At 39.1% G+C, this 20,047-nt stretch overlaps 1 protein-coding gene across 5 annotated transcripts in view; it reads right to left on the reverse strand.

The window, feature by feature from the left end:
* LOC125450908 (casein kinase I) overlaps nucleotides 1–20,047 on the reverse strand; it is a 197,717-nt gene that overhangs the window by 120,110 nt on the left and 57,560 nt on the right. For all 5 annotated transcript variants that reach the window (XM_059644672.1, XM_059644669.1, XM_059644671.1 and 2 more), the window contains exon 4: nucleotides 18,955–19,024. In XM_059644672.1, coding sequence (XP_059500655.1) covers nucleotides 18,955–19,024 — 70 coding nt within the window. The remainder of the gene's footprint in view (nucleotides 1–18,954; nucleotides 19,025–20,047) is intronic.

The raw sequence follows: 20,047 nt of genomic DNA on the forward strand, positions 1-20,047 counted from the left end.
ACGGCCATAGGATGTAATTGCAGAAGTAGGGCATTCGGTCTGTTTGCCATTCAATGAGAACATAGCTGACCTGATAGTCATCAATTCCACTTTCATGCATTTTCCTTATAACCCTGCATTCCCCTTACTAATTAAAATGCTGCCTGTCTATTTCAGCCTTGAACATACTTAACAACAGCCCAAGAATTCCAGATTCCCTACTCAGAAAATAAAATTACTCCTCCCACATCCCATTGCACTCCATTTATTATTGGGTGCCATCCTAAAAATGTACCACCTCCTTATCCTAAATCCATCTTACCAATGCCAGTTTTCCAATCTACTACTACTACTGTTACTTTTTAATATCTGAGAAGGCATTCCATCAGATCCAGTGGTCTTGGTGGTCTTTAGCCTTATTGATTTCTCTAGTATTCTAATAGTTATTGTATTTATTTCCTCTCCTTCTTTTGCTCCTTGAATATTTTGTAATTTTGGAAGCTATTAGTGTCTTCTTCTGTGAAGACTGACACAAAGTATTTATTCAACCTGTGTGCCATCACCTGGCTTTCCATTATTACTTCCCCAGCCTTGTTTCCTTGGGGCCTGTATTAACTTTGACCTCTTACTTGCTTTGTATATACTTAAAAAGTTCATGACATTCATCTTAATTTTATTTGCAGGTTTAATCTCAAAGTTTATCCTCACCCTCTTTGTTTGATTGTATTTTGATAGCTTTTAAAACTTTCACAATCTACTGGCTTACTGCAATTGTTACTGTTCATTGTTACCCAGAAATCATTTCTTAAACCTACGCTCCACCAGTTCATCATCCACAACATGCTGTTCTGGAAAACTGTCCAGAACACACAACGAATTCTTCATCACGGCTATCTTTGTCAATCTAAATGAAGATTACAGCCACCTATAACTAATGTACTGCCTTTTTTTTTTACATACCCAGGGTAGATTCGTATGAGCTCTAGCGAAACCAATGAGAGGGGGGTGGATCTCATGGAGACGTATAAATTTCTAACTGGACTGTACAGGATAGATGCAGAAAGGATGTTCCTGATGGTGGGTGTATCCAAAACCAGGGATCAAAGTAAGAGAAATCTGGGTAGACGATTTAAGATGGAGATGAGGAGACATTTCATCCACCAAAGAGTGGTGAGCCTGTGGAATTCATTACAACAAGAAGCAGCTGATGCCAAAAATTTGAATGTATTCACGAGACGACTTGATATAGCACTTGGGGTGAATGAGATCAAAAGGTTACGGGGAGAAAGCAGGATTAGGCCATTGAGTTGGACGATCAGCCATGATCATGAAGAATGGTGGAGCAGGCTTAAAGGGCCTCCTCCTGCTTCTATCTTCAACGTTTCTATCTCCTGATTTATTCTAAATAGCTCCCCGAGTGATGACAACTATCAATGTCTTCTTCCCCTTGTTATTTCTTACATCCACCCATATGGATCATGCATCTGTTGATCCAAGATTATTTCTTACTCTCATACTTACTCCAACCTGTACTAACAATGCAGCCCACCACTCTTCCAAAGTCACATACCCCTGAATATTTAGCTTTGATCCTCTTGTAACCACATCTCCATAATGGTGACAAGATAATAACCATTTATCTGTATTTTCGCAGTTAATTTATTTGTTTCAAACACGATGTTCGTTCAAGCAAACTGCCATTAACTTTTATCATTTTTTTCCCTTCTAACCCTATTTACCGCTGTTTTTCTACACGTATATAGCATATCCCTTTCTGTCCCATTCTGGGTGTTACTATTCAAATAGCTGCCTTGCCACATTGCTATGCCATTTTGCTTTTTTAAAAAAATTAATTTATGGGATAACGGCGCCACAGGCTACGCCAGCATTTATTGCCCATCCCTAATTGCCCAGAGGGCAGTTGAGAGTAAACCAAATTGCTGTGGATCTGGGGTCACATGTAGGCCAGACAGTGTAAGAATGGCAGTTTCCATCCTGATAGGGTATTAGTGAACTGGACGAGTTTTTCCAACAATCAATAATGGATACCTGGTTGTCATTACAGTCTTAATTCCAGATTTTTTTTCTGTTATTGAAGTCAAATTTCATTATCTGCTGTGGCAGGATTTGAACCCAGGTCCCCCTGAACATCGCCTGGGTTTCTGTATTACCAGTCAAGTGATAACACTCCTAAGCTGTTGCCTTCCCTCTCCTACCATCTGAAGAAGGATCACTGGACCCAAAACGTTAACTCTGCCTTCTCTCCACAAATGCTGCTAGGCCTGCTGAAATTTTCCAGCAAGTTTTGTTTTTGTCCTTTCTGCCAACTTCTCACCCCTCCCCTGTCCCCCAGCTCCCCAAATTAATTTAAAGCTCTCTCTACCGCCCTACTTATCCACTTCCGGCATGCTGGAATCAGCATCCTAGCAAAGTAAAACTCATCCCACCCGCTTCCTTCTACCTGCAGTACTAGTGCCAATGCCCCATGAACTGAAAACCATTCTAATCTTTGAGCCACTCATTTAACTCGTGGGCTTTTGTACTCTCTGCCAATTTACCCATGGCTCAGGTAGTAAACCAAAGATTGTTACCATGTAGGTTTTACTTCTTAAATTTAACTGTTCACATCATTCAGCGAAATCTCCTTTCTAGTCCTATCAATGCAGTTGTCATCCATGTTGATACCATGAATCCCTCCCTCCCTCTCCAAGTTCTTTGCCAGCACCATGGAGACGTCCTTAATCCTGGCACAGGGTTAGACAAACACTGCTTTCCAGACTCTCGTTCATAGTTGCAGAGAATGATATCTGTCCCCTACCACAACTACATTCCTATCCCACTCGAATGGCTCTGTATACTGAGGTGCCTTGGTTTGCTTGCTCTGCATCACTGCATTCCCCACTCTCAGCCACTGAGCTTACAAGTACTTTGTAAATATTGGGCAGTTTCAGAGGCTAAGGATCCTTAATCAATTTGAATAAAATACTGGAATTAAGAGTCTAACAATGACCAAGAGGCCATTACTGATTGTTGGAAAAACCCATCTACTTCACAATGTCCTTTAGGGAAGGAAACTGCCGTTTTAGGGGTGGCATGTGGCTCGGCGGTTAGCACTGCTGCCTCTCAGCACCAGGGACCCACTTCAACTCCACCCTCAGGAGACTGTCTGTGTCAAGTTTGCACATGCTCCAAAAAGCCATCTCGTAGACATTCCACAAATTACTTTTTCTTGCAATCCTCAACGTCTCCTGAATTCTCCTTTCCTGTCATTTATTTCCTACCAGAGGAAGCTTTACCCTTCCCTCTCCTAACCACCACGCCCCCCAACACTTGCCAGTTTCCAGCCCTGTTGATCAACCTAGATACCTTTTTTTCCAGAATGTTGGTCACAGTTTGGTCCAGGTGGTGATCATCCCAGTGGTACAGATCCCTCCTTTCTAATACCGATGCTAGTGTCCCATGAAAAGGAACCCCTCCTTTAGCCACATGTTTACTTTGCATATTCTGGTGTCTCCAATATGCTTTTAAGCCAGTCAGAGATATCCCTTACCCTGGCACTGGGCTGACAACACACCATGTGGGATTCTCGACTTAACTGTCCCTTGACAACAGTTTCTCCTTGAACCCCTGTTTGGTAGTGGTGGCTGCACCGATACAAATCTTCACCATCAATCAGCATCTTCACTGCCTTCTGTGGGATAGTGTTAAAACTAAAGAAAATGCCTATATATTGGCCAGAAAAAGCAGCAAATCTAAAGAATGGGCAGAAGTTAAAATTCAACAGAGGAGGACAAAGGGTTTAATTCTGAAGGGGAAAAGAGAATATGAGAGTAAGCTTGTGGAAAAACCTAAAAACTGACTGTAAAAACTTCTGTAGATACTTGAAGAGGAAGAAAATGTGGCACGGTGGCTCAGTGGTTAGCACTGCAGCCTCACAGCGTCAGGGACCCGGGTTCACTTCCAGCCTCGGGGGTCTGACTGTGTGGAATTTGCACATTTTCCCCATGTCTGCGTGCGTTTCCGGTGGATGGTCCGGTTTCCTCCCACAGTCCAAAGTTGTGCAGGCTAGGTGGATTGGCCATGCTAAATTGCCCGTAGTGTTCAGGGGTGTGTGGGCTATAGGGGGATGGGTTTGGGTGGGATGCTTCAAGGGGCATTGTAGATTTGTTGGGCCAAAGGGCCCATTTCCACATTGTAGGGAATCTAATCTAATCGCAACTTTTGGGTCCTCATATCTGTTTCACCTGCAATCACACCTTCCTGTTCTTGATCACAGGCCAATTTTGAATTATTTAACTTGAGGAATGTGATCACCTTCATGGGCAAAGTGTCCAGACTACTTATCCCCTCCCTGATGCGCCGGGATGTCTGCAGCTCAGGCTCCAGTTGCTCATCCAGATCTGAAGTTTCAGATGCAAACATTTACTACACATGTGTTCGTTCCGGCCCACAGCATTGTCCAGAAGCTTCCAGATGCTACAGCAGCGAAACATCACCGGTCATACGTATTTGACTTATTTCACATATTGATGATTTATGATATTTAAATTAATCCTGGCTCTTTTCAAATGATTCTTCTCAACCTTCTAAACCACCTTAAGAGAAATCAATATAACTGACAAATTAGGGGCACATTATACAACTGATGAGCTAAAAATCTTTTAACAAGAATGCAACAAAAGCATGAAAATACAGACAGCAGATGCTATGCACCTGGAACAGAAACAGAAAAAGAAACAGAATGATAGCAGACAACTGTTTTGAACTAAGCACTTAATCCTGAATTGCAACCCTGTGTTTCACCACCTGTCTCCACCTTTCTTTTCCTTTGACCGATTAAAATGACAAAATATAATGCTGGGACATTGATAAATAACACTGCAGCTGCCTCTGCTTCAAGAAATGAATTTCAGATTGTGGCATGCCATCGTTCCAATTCTATTTCATCACAGCACATTTATCCAAAATTGTCCAGTGGCAAATGTTTTAAAACAAATGTCAGTTGGATTCTACAATCAGTAGAGACATAGAATATCAGTGCTATAAACAAAGGGATAAGGGGCTCTTTATTTAAAATGAGGGCAGCAGCTGTGTGTGAAGGGGCTGTCTATGTAACCACACAACCCAGCTACAAGATAATTCAGGCATTAAGATACTCCAATTGTTAAAAAAAAGGACACTTTGTAACTTGAACACTCCAATTGTTGCTTCTAACAAATTAACCTCAACCAATCACTCAGGGACTTTGTTTGCCAACTGAAATTATTAGACTGATGCGCAATTTCACAAGATCTTGTCCTATTCTCCCTCGTTGTATTGTATTGTGTTGTAGTGCATTGTGGGTGTCCCTACATCCCAAACACTGAAGTGCTTCAGGAAGGCAGTTCAGTATCACCTTCTCAATGCTAACAGAGAGATGGATAATAAAATGCTGGCTAAGGGCCAACAACACCAACATCCCATGAGCAAATAATAAAATGAGATAGTAAGGGAAAAACAAATAAAAGACAAGCTGGCAAGAAGATCTTATAAAGGACATACCAGATGTGTACATAAAACTGCTTTCACTAGTTATCAACATGTTGTGAACAGTAAACATCAAAGTGCAGGCTTGCTTGAAGACCCTTTCAGCAACAACTGTTTCGCTACTCATAATCGGATGCACATGTTAGTAACTAAATCAAATACACCAACAAACCAGCAAGTTAACAACAAAGTCTTGGAACAATAATGTGATTTAACCAAAAGCATGAAGAGAATTCACGGATTTACAGTTGTTACATATGTGCAGCGAGGTTGCTGCATAAAGCCATAAAGTTACACTGTTACAGCTTGCACCAAAACACATTCACTCTTATTTTCTTAAATTACAATGTCAACACAGTCAAATGAGCCGGGCCACTGAGAAGTAATCCTCCCAACGTTGGCCTTTCAGAATCACCACAAAAGTGTAACCTGTAAAGGACATGTTGTGTGGCCCTCTGTTTGCAGGGGATATTCCACTGTCCAGTATGAAAGGGGCAATTTTACTGCGCAAAAGAAATATGACCAAAGCTGTTTGTCAGAAAAACCCAAACATTAACAATTTAACATTTAGAGGCAACAACCCAGGGCAGCTAACAAAGCAAATGTTACTGTTTCTATCATCAACAGAGAAAACAACCCGCATAACTAGCCCAAGCTTTAATCCAACTAGTCAAGAACCACATACACGAAATCAATTTATTCAGAATGAAAAGATTCATCCAAAATCAAGGTATTATAATTCATAACACCAGGCAAGACACAAAAGATTGAGATCTGTACAGATTCAACCATATCATTCTCCTGATGCTTTTCTTTTGTCGGCTAAATGAAAGCCTATGCTACTTGCTGCATTGACAAAGAAATACAGAGGACAGACTTTTACACTTTTGCTCTCCAGACCTTCATTTTACAAAGAGGAATGTAAGCTGTGTTTTTAATTCTTCAAAGGATATAGGCGTCACTGACAAGGCTGGCTGTACTTTTTCCTGCAGTGACTGGCTGAGCTATTTTAGTGAACAGTCAAGAGTAACCCTGCCAGTGAGTGACAGCAGTCATTTCCACACCAAACTTTAAAAGGATGTCATCATTCCTTCCCTAAAAGATGGACAGAGGGAGGCAGTTAACTTTTTAATAACAATTTGACACTCAGTTTTATGATCACTTTACTGTTTTTGTTATCCCTATTATTACCACAATATCGTTTAGACCAAGCTTAAATCTTATGTAGGCTCACAGTGGATTTGGAGCCAACTTCTCTTGATTACTAACTCTTGCCTCAGTAACATAACCACCATGTTTCCAAAGCCAGTGCTGTAGGATGTGTACAAAGACATAATGTGTGTAAGCTCTTACAGTCAGAATACCTGTAAAGGCATGCTCATGACAGTATCACTGCATCATAAAATGCGACACCAATCATCCACAAACAGAGCGAGGAAGAACAATCCAGCAGTGATGATTGTGTTGTGATGCTGTTGGTTGCTGTCACTCAACAAGACAATGAGAAAGAGTGCAAGAAAGAGCAACACCTACTCTCTAGACACGTCATCACCAGGGCAAGTTTTCAAATCATAAAAGAATTACATTGAGGTTTGTGATGTTAGTCTTGCAGATCCTGTTTGACCGGTTTGTATAATCATCAAATTGATACTTAAAGGCCTATGTACAAACATATACATTGGTGTGGAATTTTTTTTACATTTGGGGGAAAGGGACTGTTGTATTCTATCTCACAGTCAGTATGCCAATATACCTTAAGCCCGAAATGTCAGCGTTCCTACTCCTAAGATGCTGCTTGGTCTGCAGTGTTCATCCAGCTCCACACTTTGTTATCTCTATACCTGAGACATATTCATGATGTCATCATGGTATCAAAGCATGTGACTTGATGATATAAAAGGTCTGCATCTCCATTTTACATCAGATTACTTAAAACAGTTGCTCTGTTACAAAATAATACTTTAAATGTCAGCCCAAATACTTGTGCCTGAGGAATGCAAAGGTTTTCACATTCTTGTTGTAATGATTATCTTGGATTTGAACACCCATTTTCCCTCACTCTTGACCTTCAGATTATCCACCTCAATCATGATCCATGACATTTCTATTTTCAATCATCACCACTTTTAACCTGCCAAGGATTTTGGCTCAAAATACACATGCTGCACTGAAATCTCCACCAATAAGTAAAAAGGTCGAAAATGCTAGCTCAGGCAGATATTCACAAATGTGGTTCTGAGTATACATAACCTCAGAAACTAACATCTTGCTTAATATCCAATGTTCATGGTTTCCAGAATTTTTTATGGTTTTAGCCAACAAAAACAAAATTAGAGGCTTACAGAAGCACTTAACAAAGGTATTAATGCAATTGATTTTTCACAACAAGCAATTTATTTATCCTGCTCTCCTCTTTAGGAATCAGCTTGCAAATCGACATACAAGAGGTTGAAAGCTGAGGATAATACAGATTTGGTTCCTGATTAATTAATCTTCAATTTAAAATTAAGAAAGCACAGCCAGGAATAGATACTGAGCTGATCCAATATGTCATGCATTCAGCATCATAATACAATGTTACAGCACAAGCTCAGCACACTGATTCCATGACTCCAACGGGCCAGTAATGGAGGTCTGAATTCCATCAAGATATCAATCTAAATTCCCATCAGCTAGCCAAGACCAGTGATTTCGTGCTGGCTATATCACAGACCTTTTTTTTGAGGAAGGGAAATTTTTTGCAGAGACACCCATGTACCACTATATTGCTGAAGGAAAATAAGCAAAGCATTTTAATAGCACTTCACTGTTTCGACAGTTTTCTCGCAGTGTGGACTACAATGTATACTAGAAAATACTTTAGGAAAGAAAAGGAACTACATGCACTATCAGAAAAAACATAATATTTGAAGCACTAATGAAGAAGCATCCAAAATATTATCATAACATGTTGTGGTAATAAAAATACCAGGACTTGCTGTCGAGACTACCAAAATATCAAAGGTCAAATTAGCTTGTTAAGTTCCCAGAACAACTTCTGAACTACAGTTAAGCTTACGACACAAGTCAGAATGCACAATGCATGAGCACACGTATAAAACAAGAACTAAAACATAAAAATCAAGTAAAATTCAGAAAACTTTGTTATAATTTGTTCCGATTGTCAAGACTTGGGAAACCAAATTGCTGTGTGAATTTATTAGCACTGGCCTGACTGATAGCCAGCCCTGTTTAACATTTTGTGATATTTTCTCCGATACCGCAGTCAATAAAGACATGACTAGGGTTACAACAATCATAAAATTCTCTGTCTGCAATAACAGGAAGCAAGCTCAAGTCTGACACTCTGACCTCAATATTTATGGAGAGGCAGACAGGAAGAGGGAAGCAAGGGACAGGCGGGAATTTTATGGAACACAAGTGAAGAGAAATCACGGTCAACAGATTTGCTTGAAGGGCCTGGCGTGGGGAGCCAGCAAGGAGCACTCCTGAATGTTTACCACCCTGCTTGTCAACCATTTAATTGTCTGATCTGTCTGTTCCAGTTTCCATGTCACAATATGGTTTCTTGAGTCTCAGCACTGGTCAGCACTAATCTGAAATCAGGCTTCTAACTCAAACATTACAGTGAACTGTTATTCCAACAAGAGCAGGACACAGGCAGAACACACAACCTGCCACTATAATAAGAGCGCAGCCTTGGTGCTTGGTGAAATAGGTTGGAATTGCGTTTCACAGTTTTTCATCTTTAACTCTGAACTCTTCCATGTCCAACATGTGACAGGGGGTGGGGCTGACGGGCTATATTTTAAGCAGTGAATACACTGAACTAAATTGAAAAAAGTCCAAGTAATTTGCTTCTTCACCTGCAAGTTATGTTTGGGGCCATGGTCAGTGAAAAGGGAGGAGATAAAAGGGCAAGTGTTACACCTCTGCGATTGTATGGGAAGTGCTAAGAGGCAATGAAGAGGTGTTGGATGTGATGAAGGAGTAGACTACGGAATCATGAAGGAAACAGATTCGGTAGAACACTGACAAGGGATAACTGTGCTTCTAATTCCAGCATTTTGAACACACTTACTTTTAATTGCTGGCTCAATTCCTTCACGTACCCTGGGTCCTAAGCTCAGGAAAACCGACAAAATGTATTGCATGGCTCTAAGGAAAAAAAACGGTGCAGGGTCACCTCAGTTTCTTCTGCAGGCTTCACTTAGATGATGTTCAATGACTAGACATGAATCCCAATGCACATAAAATATATTAAATGTACGTGTTAAAATGGAGCCATGTGCAAAATTTAAACTGCTTGGAAATTACAGTTCAACTTCATTTCTGACTACATATTTTCTACAATTGTGGAAAGTCGTAAAAAGGCAAATCAGATATTGCTACAATTCATTCTTTTCACATGCAACAACTTTTTTTCCTGTTTCAAGACATATGATTGAAAATGCAAGATATTCAACATTAAAGAGCAGATAAAGACAGCTATTTACATCAATGCAGTTATTTTGTTCTGTGAGCAAAACAAGGAACTCAGAACTAAGTGAAAAGGAAGCACCCATCTCTCTCACGTACTCAGTCCTCACATCTTGGTATTTGTCCAATATCTGTGCAACTATTGTAGGTGAGATTTTTAAAGAAGCAGCTCTTTTGAAGTGTGTGTTTTATTTACCAGCAGCTTGCTAAGCAGAAACCGCATGATGATGCATTCATGAAAAGGTTAACACAGCCTTCAGCTACATTACCAAAACATACAGCAACACAGTAACACAAGCCGTAGAGCTGGATGAACACAGCTCCTCTGATGCCGCTTGGCCTGCTGTGTTTATGTACCTCTGCACCTTGTTATCTCAGATTCTCCAGCATCTGCTGTGCCTACTATCTCTGAAACAGTAAAACAAACGTTATTCTTGTACAACACCTGAATGTGGAACAGAGGTAAGTAAGTTGTAAGTTAGATCCTGAGCTTTTGCATGATTTTTTGAACATACAAATAGGAACAGGCCATTCAGCCTCAAATCAGTTAAAATTAAAAAGCACACAAAACAGTTTCAAAACAGCACCACTACCTTTTGTCTCACACTCATGACGTATTGCTAAAGAATAATGCAAGTATAGATTTGCAATTTCATTTTCATTTAAAATCTCATTGACCACCTTGAACCTAAGTGGTCCAAAGGTCCTCTCGCTATCTGACCAACACTTACTAACTTCAGTCGTCGCTCTTTCAACAGTCCTCCTGAAGCTCACCGTCTCTACAGTTTGCCCACTTCCCATTCTCAATCCCGAAACTGAACACTTGCTGTGAGCAAAGGCTTGGGAGAGGGGCTGCAGAAGGGAGACAGCGAGACAGACAGACGAGAGAGAGACAGAGAGAGAGCAAATACAGCCTCGAGTTGGAAGGAGGGTGTGACAACAACAATGAACAGCAGAGGCACTGTCTGCAAAGGAGGTGGGTCAGGAGAGTTGGAGAAGGAAAAGGTTAGTAGGAATTTATTTCTAAAAATAAATTCAGTATTTATGTTAAAACAAAAATGGCAGCAACGCTAATAGTAAACACTTTAACTTCACCAACAGCTTTAAAACAAAAATGCATGACAAGAATATGTTTTAAATGGGGGTGCCTATTAACAAAAAGACCAGTGCTACATTTTTTTCTGGTACTTAGCATTATAAATGTCAATTGACTCTTTGCCTACTGTTCACTCAAAAGGAAAATCAAAACCACTTTTTGCAGAGTGTGCAGAATGCTGGAATCAAGGTTACATATGCTACTATATTTCACCGTAGGCCAGTAAAACCAGTACTGCTAGATAATTTACATCAAACCACACCGTGCTCTCCCAGTGCAAGTGGTGCATGCTCCAAACAGATTAAGAAAAAAAATGAGAGTAAATGTTGTCTGAAAAATGTACTTGTTCTCTCCAGGTTTTTAATCTATACCAACTGATGAGGATGGCCTCTCGACCCCTTACCGTGCTGCGGGTTCCAACCTTCTGCCCTAAGAAGGGAACCAAAAATGCAGCAAATAAATCAGAAGTGTTGTACAAGAATAAGAACAAAGGTGAGCAGCTCTGAAAAATCTTTAACCACTGGAGGTCAGGTTCAATTTGAAACTTCTGAACTGAGGTTTTCCCCACTGAATAAAACCTCAGTACAAGTCCCTTCAGCAAATCACAGACTGAAGTACAAATACAATAATTCAAGGGCACATACTAGCTCAGCATGAAAATGTACCAGAGGTGCCTTTCATCCACTTGGTCATCAAAAATCTACCTACCTCTACATTTAAATATTTAAACAGTGTGCATCCACTGCCTTTCGAGGAAGGGAATCCCAAAGACACTCACCCCTTAAATTTAAAAAAAAGTTGCCTCATCACGGTTTTAAATAGGTAACCTGTTATTTATAAATTATGCACCCTAGTTTTAGAGGTCTTGCAGGAGGAAACATGTTTTCAACATTAATACAGTCAATTCCCCTCAGGATCTTATATGGTTCAATTAAGTCACCTCTAATTTTTTTTAATTTCCAGAGGATAGAGTCCTAGCCTATGAAGCCTTTCCTCGTATGGCGATTCACTCATTCCAGGTATTAGTAAACTGAACCTCTCTGAATTGCTTTCAACATGGTGGCTCAGTGGTTAGCACTGCAGTCTGACAGCGCCAGGGACCCAGGTTCGATTCCAGCCTCGGGTGACTGTCTGTGTGGAGTTTGCACATTCTCCCTGTGTCTGCGTGGCTTTCCTCCGGGTGCTCCGGTTTCCTCCCACAGTCCAAACATGTGCAGGCTAGATGGATCAGCGATGTTAAATTGCCCATAGTGTTCAGGGGTGTGTGGGTTATAGGGGGATGGGGTTGGGTCTGGGTGGGATGCTCCAAGGGGCGGTGTGGACTTGTTGGGCCGAAGGGCCTGTTGTTTCCACATTGTAGGGAATCTAATCTAATCTAATCTAATCTAAACACATGAACATGATTCCCTGTAAGTACAGTGACCAGTACTGCATACGATACTGCAGATTCAGTCAATAAAAATGCATTTGATCTGCAAGACTCCAGTTGATTCTATAGTTTGACAAAACAAATTTGTGATGACTCTTTTTTCACTTCCTCCCCCATCATCCTCTGCACCCTGATACCATTCACATATCATTTGATTAAAAAATCCAATATCATCATACCAGCTGCTCTCCTACATTAGTCTTCTCCCAGTTAGGGTTGGTTGATAAACATCATTACAAATTTTGGAGAGTTGTTTTTTGTATCTTCTTTTTTTTGTATTACTTTAATGTTAAGATTGGATTCCTGAATAAGCTGTCTCAGTTTTCAAATAACAGAGAAAGTAAGAGGCCATTCAGCCCATCAAGCCTTCTTCATTGTTCAATAATAACACGGCTGATTATCTATCCCAACACCATGTTTCCACTTTCACTCCATAACCCTTGGTGACTTTAGTATCTGGAAAATTATAAATCATTTTTTTGAATCTACTCAGTGACAGTCTCCACAAATTTCTAGGGCAGTGAATTCCGTCCTCCAAGTGAAGTGGGTATCTTAAGACTGTAACCCTGAGCACTAGACTCTCCAACCAGGAGAAACATCTTCCCTGCATCTTGTCAGTCTAGCCCTGTTAGAAATGTACTCTTTTCAATCAGATGCCTTCTCATTCTTCTGTCTGTATCAAGAATATAAGTATATAAGTATATAATTTTATTCATTTCTTTGTTTTTCCTCGGTGCACAGGTGCAACTCTAATCTCACAAAAAAGTGCAAAGTCCTATCCTCTGCAGGAAAGTGAAGTACTTTCAACCCAAACATGGTAAGAGTGTGATTGCATTACTTATCATCTGCATGAAATGTTAGTGGTGGCCAGAGTGAACAAGGGCTCCAGTGATCAGAGATTCAATAAAATAAACTCTTCAGTCCTGAATCATGTTAAGCTGAGGGCTGCCATCACTCTACCCATCTAGACAGTTCACCATCACACTCATGATTTAAAGCTTGCAGATAGAACTGAGTTGGGCGCAAATGAACCAAGAATCACCACACACTATCTTCCCTGCCCTGTAATCAAGGTATTGTTATGACTGCTCTTATCAAGCTTCTTGTTAACAATAGACTCCATGATATTGTTGGTGAAAGCTGGCAATGGTTTTGTCACCACAGGTCAGGGGAACAAGCCTTTATTTTGTTGCTGAAACATTATGTAGCATCTGTGACACAAATGTTCCAATGAAACATGTCAGTCCAAGCTTCAATGTTATTTAAGTCCTCTTGCATAATCACTAGAAGCATTGTGAACGAAGTTAGAAGCATTAATATCATCAGTTCAGATTTCCCACAATTACATTACGTTGCTTTCAAATAAGAACAACTTTTACTAAATAAGGGCTGAAGAAAACAACTACTCTTAACAGAGGTAACAAAATGTGAAGCTGGATGAACACCGCAAGCCAAGCAGTATCTCAGGACCACAAAAGCTGATGTTTCGGGCTCAGACTCTTCATCTCTGAAACGTCAGCTTTTGTGCTCCTGAGATGCTGCTTGTGTTCATCCAGCTTTACACTTTGTTATCTTGGATTCTCCAGCATCTGCAGTTCCCATTATCTCTACTCTTAACAGAGCACTAAATTTCATCAATACACACCAGAAATCATTCCAGTAAACCAGAAATTCTCAACTGAATACTGTTCTATTTTTATATCCACCAATTGTTCCCTGATATTTTACAGGATCTTGAGAACCTATTCACTTCTCTTGGTGCCCAAACCAAGGTGAGCCACAACTTCCAAGGGCACAGAATGTACTTTGCGTAGGTCACTCTTGGTGGTGAAAGTCAGAGTCTCCTATACAAAGTACATTCTGTGGTCTTGCTTCCCTCGGTGATTTCTCTAAACTTGTTCCGACATGGAGGAATCTAGATAGGAAGGTGGCTGAGGGAGTCAGACGATAATAAGTACAGGTTTCTTGAAATTCTGTTTGACCTAAAGCCATAAGACCAAAGGGGATTCAATATTGATGACTCTCCCAGAGTCACCCACACATCTCCATTCCACTGAATCAGTTTCATACTTCTGGTTGAATTTTTATGTCCAAAAAGCCCCATCTATTGGGAACTTTAGCAACATATCTGTATCTGTGAACTGGAAGAACAAAATCAATATTTCAGGTAATCTTTTAGAATTAGTAATTAATACATCAATAATAATTTGAAACTTATGAAATGCGTTTTTATCCAAGACATTTCTCACATCATAAAAAACTCAGTTGTCTCGCTTTGGGTACTCTCTCAATCTAGAGAGGTATCTTTTCTGATGCACATATAAGCTTAATATTTTTCATCCAATTAGATTTTGTATCTGCAAAAACATAAACCAACACTAACTGAATAGAATATCTAACCAACAGTAAGAACCAGCATCAAGTTATTTGAAATTTCACTACAAGATGGGACTGCCTTGTGTGCAGTTAGGACACTAGATTCATTATATATCAGAATAAACATTTGCTTTCAAGAATAATACTGCTAGAGGGAAGTTTATTACTTCTCATTTGATTTAGAAGTATTCCAATTTTTTTTAGTTAGTAACGGTAGAAATTTCAAGAAAACTCCAAGACACTGCAATTTGTGGAGTTTTGTCAAAGTGTACTTTCAAACATTTTCCCATGAATCAGAAAAAAAGTCCATGTTGGTTTAGAAAGATAAAAGCCTCCAGTTAAAAGTTCCTCTTCAGATTTAAAAAAAACTCTTTAGTTCATGATGACTATCGCTTCAAATCTTAACAGTATACAATTTCTATTGCATCATTAGTTATACAAAGTTAATCGTTCTGTGCAAATATCCCACCACCGCCAAATTTGTTTGCAAGCAACTAATGAAACTAAAATATGGTGGTGAAATTCACCAGAAGAAATAAAAATTAGTTAAGTTTACAAAGTTAACAACACTGCCGCAGTACATTTTCAACCCTTAGCAAACACAATCTAAACAGCCAAAGTTTGGACAAAACTGGATCTATTTCAGTGGGAATAATAAATTTCCAAGAGAGCTTGGTCTTAAAATAATGTGGTGAAATCTTACTACAAATTCATCTACTCTAAAATGTAGGTGTCATGTGCTGACCTACACAATTTCCAAACTATTACTGGTCACTTCCTACTTCAGATTTTCTCTGCACTAATTGATAGTTATTTCAAGTTTGATCGGTACGTAGCATGAATGCTTAAAACAGAGCCATATTAATTCCAGTTGCACTGAAAATGAAAACAAGAAGAAATAATCTCTCTCTTCTTCTATCCCTCCCTGTTTCTTTCTCAGGCCTACATATGTTTCACTTGCTACGTCCTAAGCCAAGATTGTGAAGCCCAAATGCGGAGGGATTTTGGAACACGAGGTGTGGGGCAATGTTTTGTGGTGACTGGCTCTCTGTCCCATGAATGTGAAAGCTCGCTCAGATCAAGTATTATTCAGTTTTAAAAGGTGACTGGTGAACCTTTTGTAGAATTGCTGATCTGAACATCCAAGCTCCACAGAAGTCCAGAGATCATGACGGAGCTGAGGCTTTCAATAGCATGAAAGGTGTATTTTATTTCCAGGTCTTGCCAGGAGTTACAAGAAGGTAGTAAGGGCAGGGAGAATGGTTTTCACTAACCACCCACTTGCCTGCCTAGTCCTGAATTGGCTGGCAGGTTGTCAGAAAGGAAACTAGTGATCTTTCTCATCTGCTGGTAAGACAGGTAGTTAGGCTGACGGGAAATGGGAGCTATTAACTGACTGATCATTAACGGAGGGTCTTACATGTTGGCAAGTCGAAAAGGTACCCAATAGAATGACTTGCGCTGAAGTTCCTAGTGTCGAGCTAGAGTCAGCGACTTCACTCAGATCCACTGTACTTACCTGAACAATCTAGGAAATGTTGAAAGGGGTGTCTCCTAGTCTTCCCCAAACACTGTTGTGTCTGAATGTTTCTTGAACAGCTAGTAGCATATAATCACATAAGAAATGTGTAGCAGTGTCAGGAGGAGGGGAACTGCAGTGTTTAGAGCTAATCCACTCATCACTACTGTTGCCGCTCAGAAGATTCATACCAATCTGTAACCTTTCACTTTTGTACATGAGCATCTAAATCAATAATGCCAAAACCTGGCTTATAAATCCCACATCAAACTTTCAACATCATGAGACTTGGTATAAAAAAAATTGCCATTATTTTTCAAAAATAAATCAGTACAGACAAACAGCCTTTTTTAAAAAATCTTGTTAGTTTTTAAAACAGACTACAGATCCTTACAAAGTTTATATTGCAGCATCTGAAAAAGGTTTATAAAGTTTTTTTTTACAATAATACCTTTTATACCCACACATGGATCTACACTCTTACCAGTCACGTTTGGCAGAAACAGCTAACCACCTTATAAACTGAGATCTAATCCAGGTGTGCCAGCTTAATGTAATGTACTATGTATCAAAAACACAGTAGAGTTCAAAATAAGATAGTGGCAGTTTAGGTCATACCAGCATTATTACAATAACAGAAAAGGTAAATTTCATCCAGCCTATCCCACACAATTGCAATAAATCATGTAACACTACACGTCTCAGAAACCCAACTGGACAAGCCATACAAATAGAATGGTTACAAAAACAGGTTAAAAGCTAAGAAATCTGCAGTGAGTAACTCACCTCCTGTCTCCCTAGTGTGCCTTTTATATTGTTGACAGGCTCGGAGTATTATGAAATACTCCCCACTTGCTTGGATAAGTGCAGCTCCAACAACAAGAAGCTTCACACAATTTAGGACAAGGCAACCTGCTTGATTGGCACCCCCATCCACCAACATCAATATTCATTCCCTCCCTTCAACGCCATCACTTAGTAGTAGCAGTCTGTACTACCTACAAAGTGGCACTGCATCAATACAGTGAGGCACCTTCAACAGTATTCTCTTGCCTTCTCCCCATATTTCTCAACATAAAATAATTTAATTATTAAAATTTTCAGATTGGAATCCAATGTGCAGAGGGATTAAACTTTTCTAAAGCATGTGTTATAAAAAAAAGTTAGTATGCAGGTATAGTACACAATCAGGATGGTTAATGGCAAGCCAGCTTTTATTATGAAAGTAATAGAAAGCCATGATGCTCTAGTTATACAGGGCATTGGTGAAACCAACCCTCAAATAGTGGTGTACAAAGTTAGACTCCTTAAATAAAGGAGAATGCAAATCTGTTGCAGGCAGTTCAGAGGTGATTTACTAGACTTACACCTGCGATGAGGTGACTGTCTTATGAGGGTAGGTTTGACTGGAGTTAAGAAGAGTGATGGCTGACTTGATTGAGATGCACAAAATCCTAAATGATATTGGCATGGTGGAGATGGAAAAAGTGTAAAAAAAAGGGATAAAAACAGTAAATAGTTAACATTAGTGAAGCAGAATGTAGGAAATTGAAAAATTGGTTAAAATAAAGGGTTACGTCTCCCACATGTCAACACAAAACACAAGGTACTGCTACTATGTGGCTGTATCACTAAGCAAATGAGTTGGTGAAAATGGAAAAAAAAACCTGAAAACCATAAAGTAGGCCTCAGAATAGTAAAAAAATTGTCCTCAAGAGGAGCTTATTTTGGGTGGGAATGGTGCCTGAACCATCTTCCTCAGCAAACTTCACAGCAGAAAATCCTAATATTTCACAGTGCTCTCACAAGATTCTAAATGAGGCTGAAATGAGACTCCAAAATGTCAACACTTGCAAATATGTGGCGGTTGGCATATCAGCTTTATGCACTTCAACATACTTTTACCAATTTATTGACATTGCATGTTGCTTCAAAAATAAATTAAGAAACAGTCAAATTGAACTTTTTCAAATGGACATGATCCAGTCTGACCATTCACAAAGAGTCAAGGATATAAAAATTATAGCAAATAATTGAGTTAAATCAGGGTGCACATTTACTACTTCAAGTGGTAGATGAATGGTAACATGCAGAGATTCTCTTTAAGATAATTCTTTGGGCCACGTCAAGGTTGAGTTAGTGTCAGAATTTTTAGATCATGTAAATCCCCAAATTTACATAGTGGGCAAATTGTACTGGTGACCAAAACTTCTCCTCTGCAAACATATTTTGCCTATATATTAACTTTTCACAGTATTTTCCAACATGATCAAACCGGATTGTAACATTTCATCAAAGCATACAAAATGATCTCACTTGTATAAAAGCTTTTATAACTTCCATTATTAATTGATATTTCTTTTTAAAAAAATTGAAAATCTGATGCTACCAAGTTGCTGCTCTTCAAACATAATTAAGAACAAACTGTTAATTCCTTCTATTAAGATTACACAAACAAAAGTTAGCACATTTTCCAGAAACTAAGATGTCTTCTTGAATACTCATCAACAATTAAGAAATATTGTGTGCAAAGTGGCTGTCAGCATTTACCTCCAGATCCCAGTTGTTTGTAGAATCTGTATTCCAAGTGAAGTTGCGGTGCTCTGGATTTCATAGGTTCCTAAATTTGAAACAAAAATGTTAGCTTAAGCACGGGTGGAAGTAAACCTATGGATAATGTTAGTATTTTTATTGCATTTTGTTACATCAAATAATTACTGTATTTCACACAAAAAAATGCAGTGACTTATAACATAACCAGAGCTGCGGGACATTTTACTACATGAAAAGGTGGCTCAGAGATTGCTGTTAAATTCAATATCGAAGTAGATAAGTCTGTACACAAGATTGTTTAAATTTGCCTGTTATTCTTTGCTTTAACACGAACTCTTTAATACTAGCTCTTATTTGCAATTATCTCGATATCACAAGAGTTACAAAACTCAAAAAACTGCATCAGTACTCCAGAGACATTAATTTTATTTTTAGAAAAAAAACTGTGTTAATCAACAGACAACTGTGTTCACATTTTGGCACAGCAGATATACAAGGCTTCACTATTGTATCTATAGTCTAAACCCAACAGGAATTAGAGGCTCTCACTCAAAAAGAGCAGTTAGCTGCTACTTCATTGTCATTCACTTTGTACAAATCAATGTTGATCAATGCTCTTATCCCCGCAAGACGTACAGTTTGTGCATTATGACATGCAATATTGAACTACAGATTTGAATTTTATATTTTTGTTCAGCCTATGTGACCGATTTTGGAAAATCCAAACCATGCCAGCAGATCTCATTAGAATTGGGCTCTGCATTCATTCTATCACATTATTGCACTTGACACAATGTTCACAAGGAGGTTCGCTCATTTATAAAGTTATCAAAAAAATGATCAATTTCATAACTGCACAATTGAACAAAAATTTCCTTCACTTATTAAAATTAGAATTAGAATATCCTTCATTGTCACAGGTATTCCATTGTAGAAGTACAATGGAAAGCTTTTAAAACGTCTGCCTCTCATGGTGCCATCTTAGGTACAAGTACTGAGGTACAAATCTTGGATACAAAATAGGAATAAAAAGTAGTTACATCACTTTACAGAGTTTGCACACATACTAAAAATTTGATCTATCTCCAAT

This window comes from Stegostoma tigrinum, chromosome 3 (assembly GCF_030684315.1).
Source record: "Stegostoma tigrinum isolate sSteTig4 chromosome 3, sSteTig4.hap1, whole genome shotgun sequence".
Lineage (NCBI taxonomy): Eukaryota > Metazoa > Chordata > Chondrichthyes > Orectolobiformes > Stegostomatidae > Stegostoma > Stegostoma tigrinum.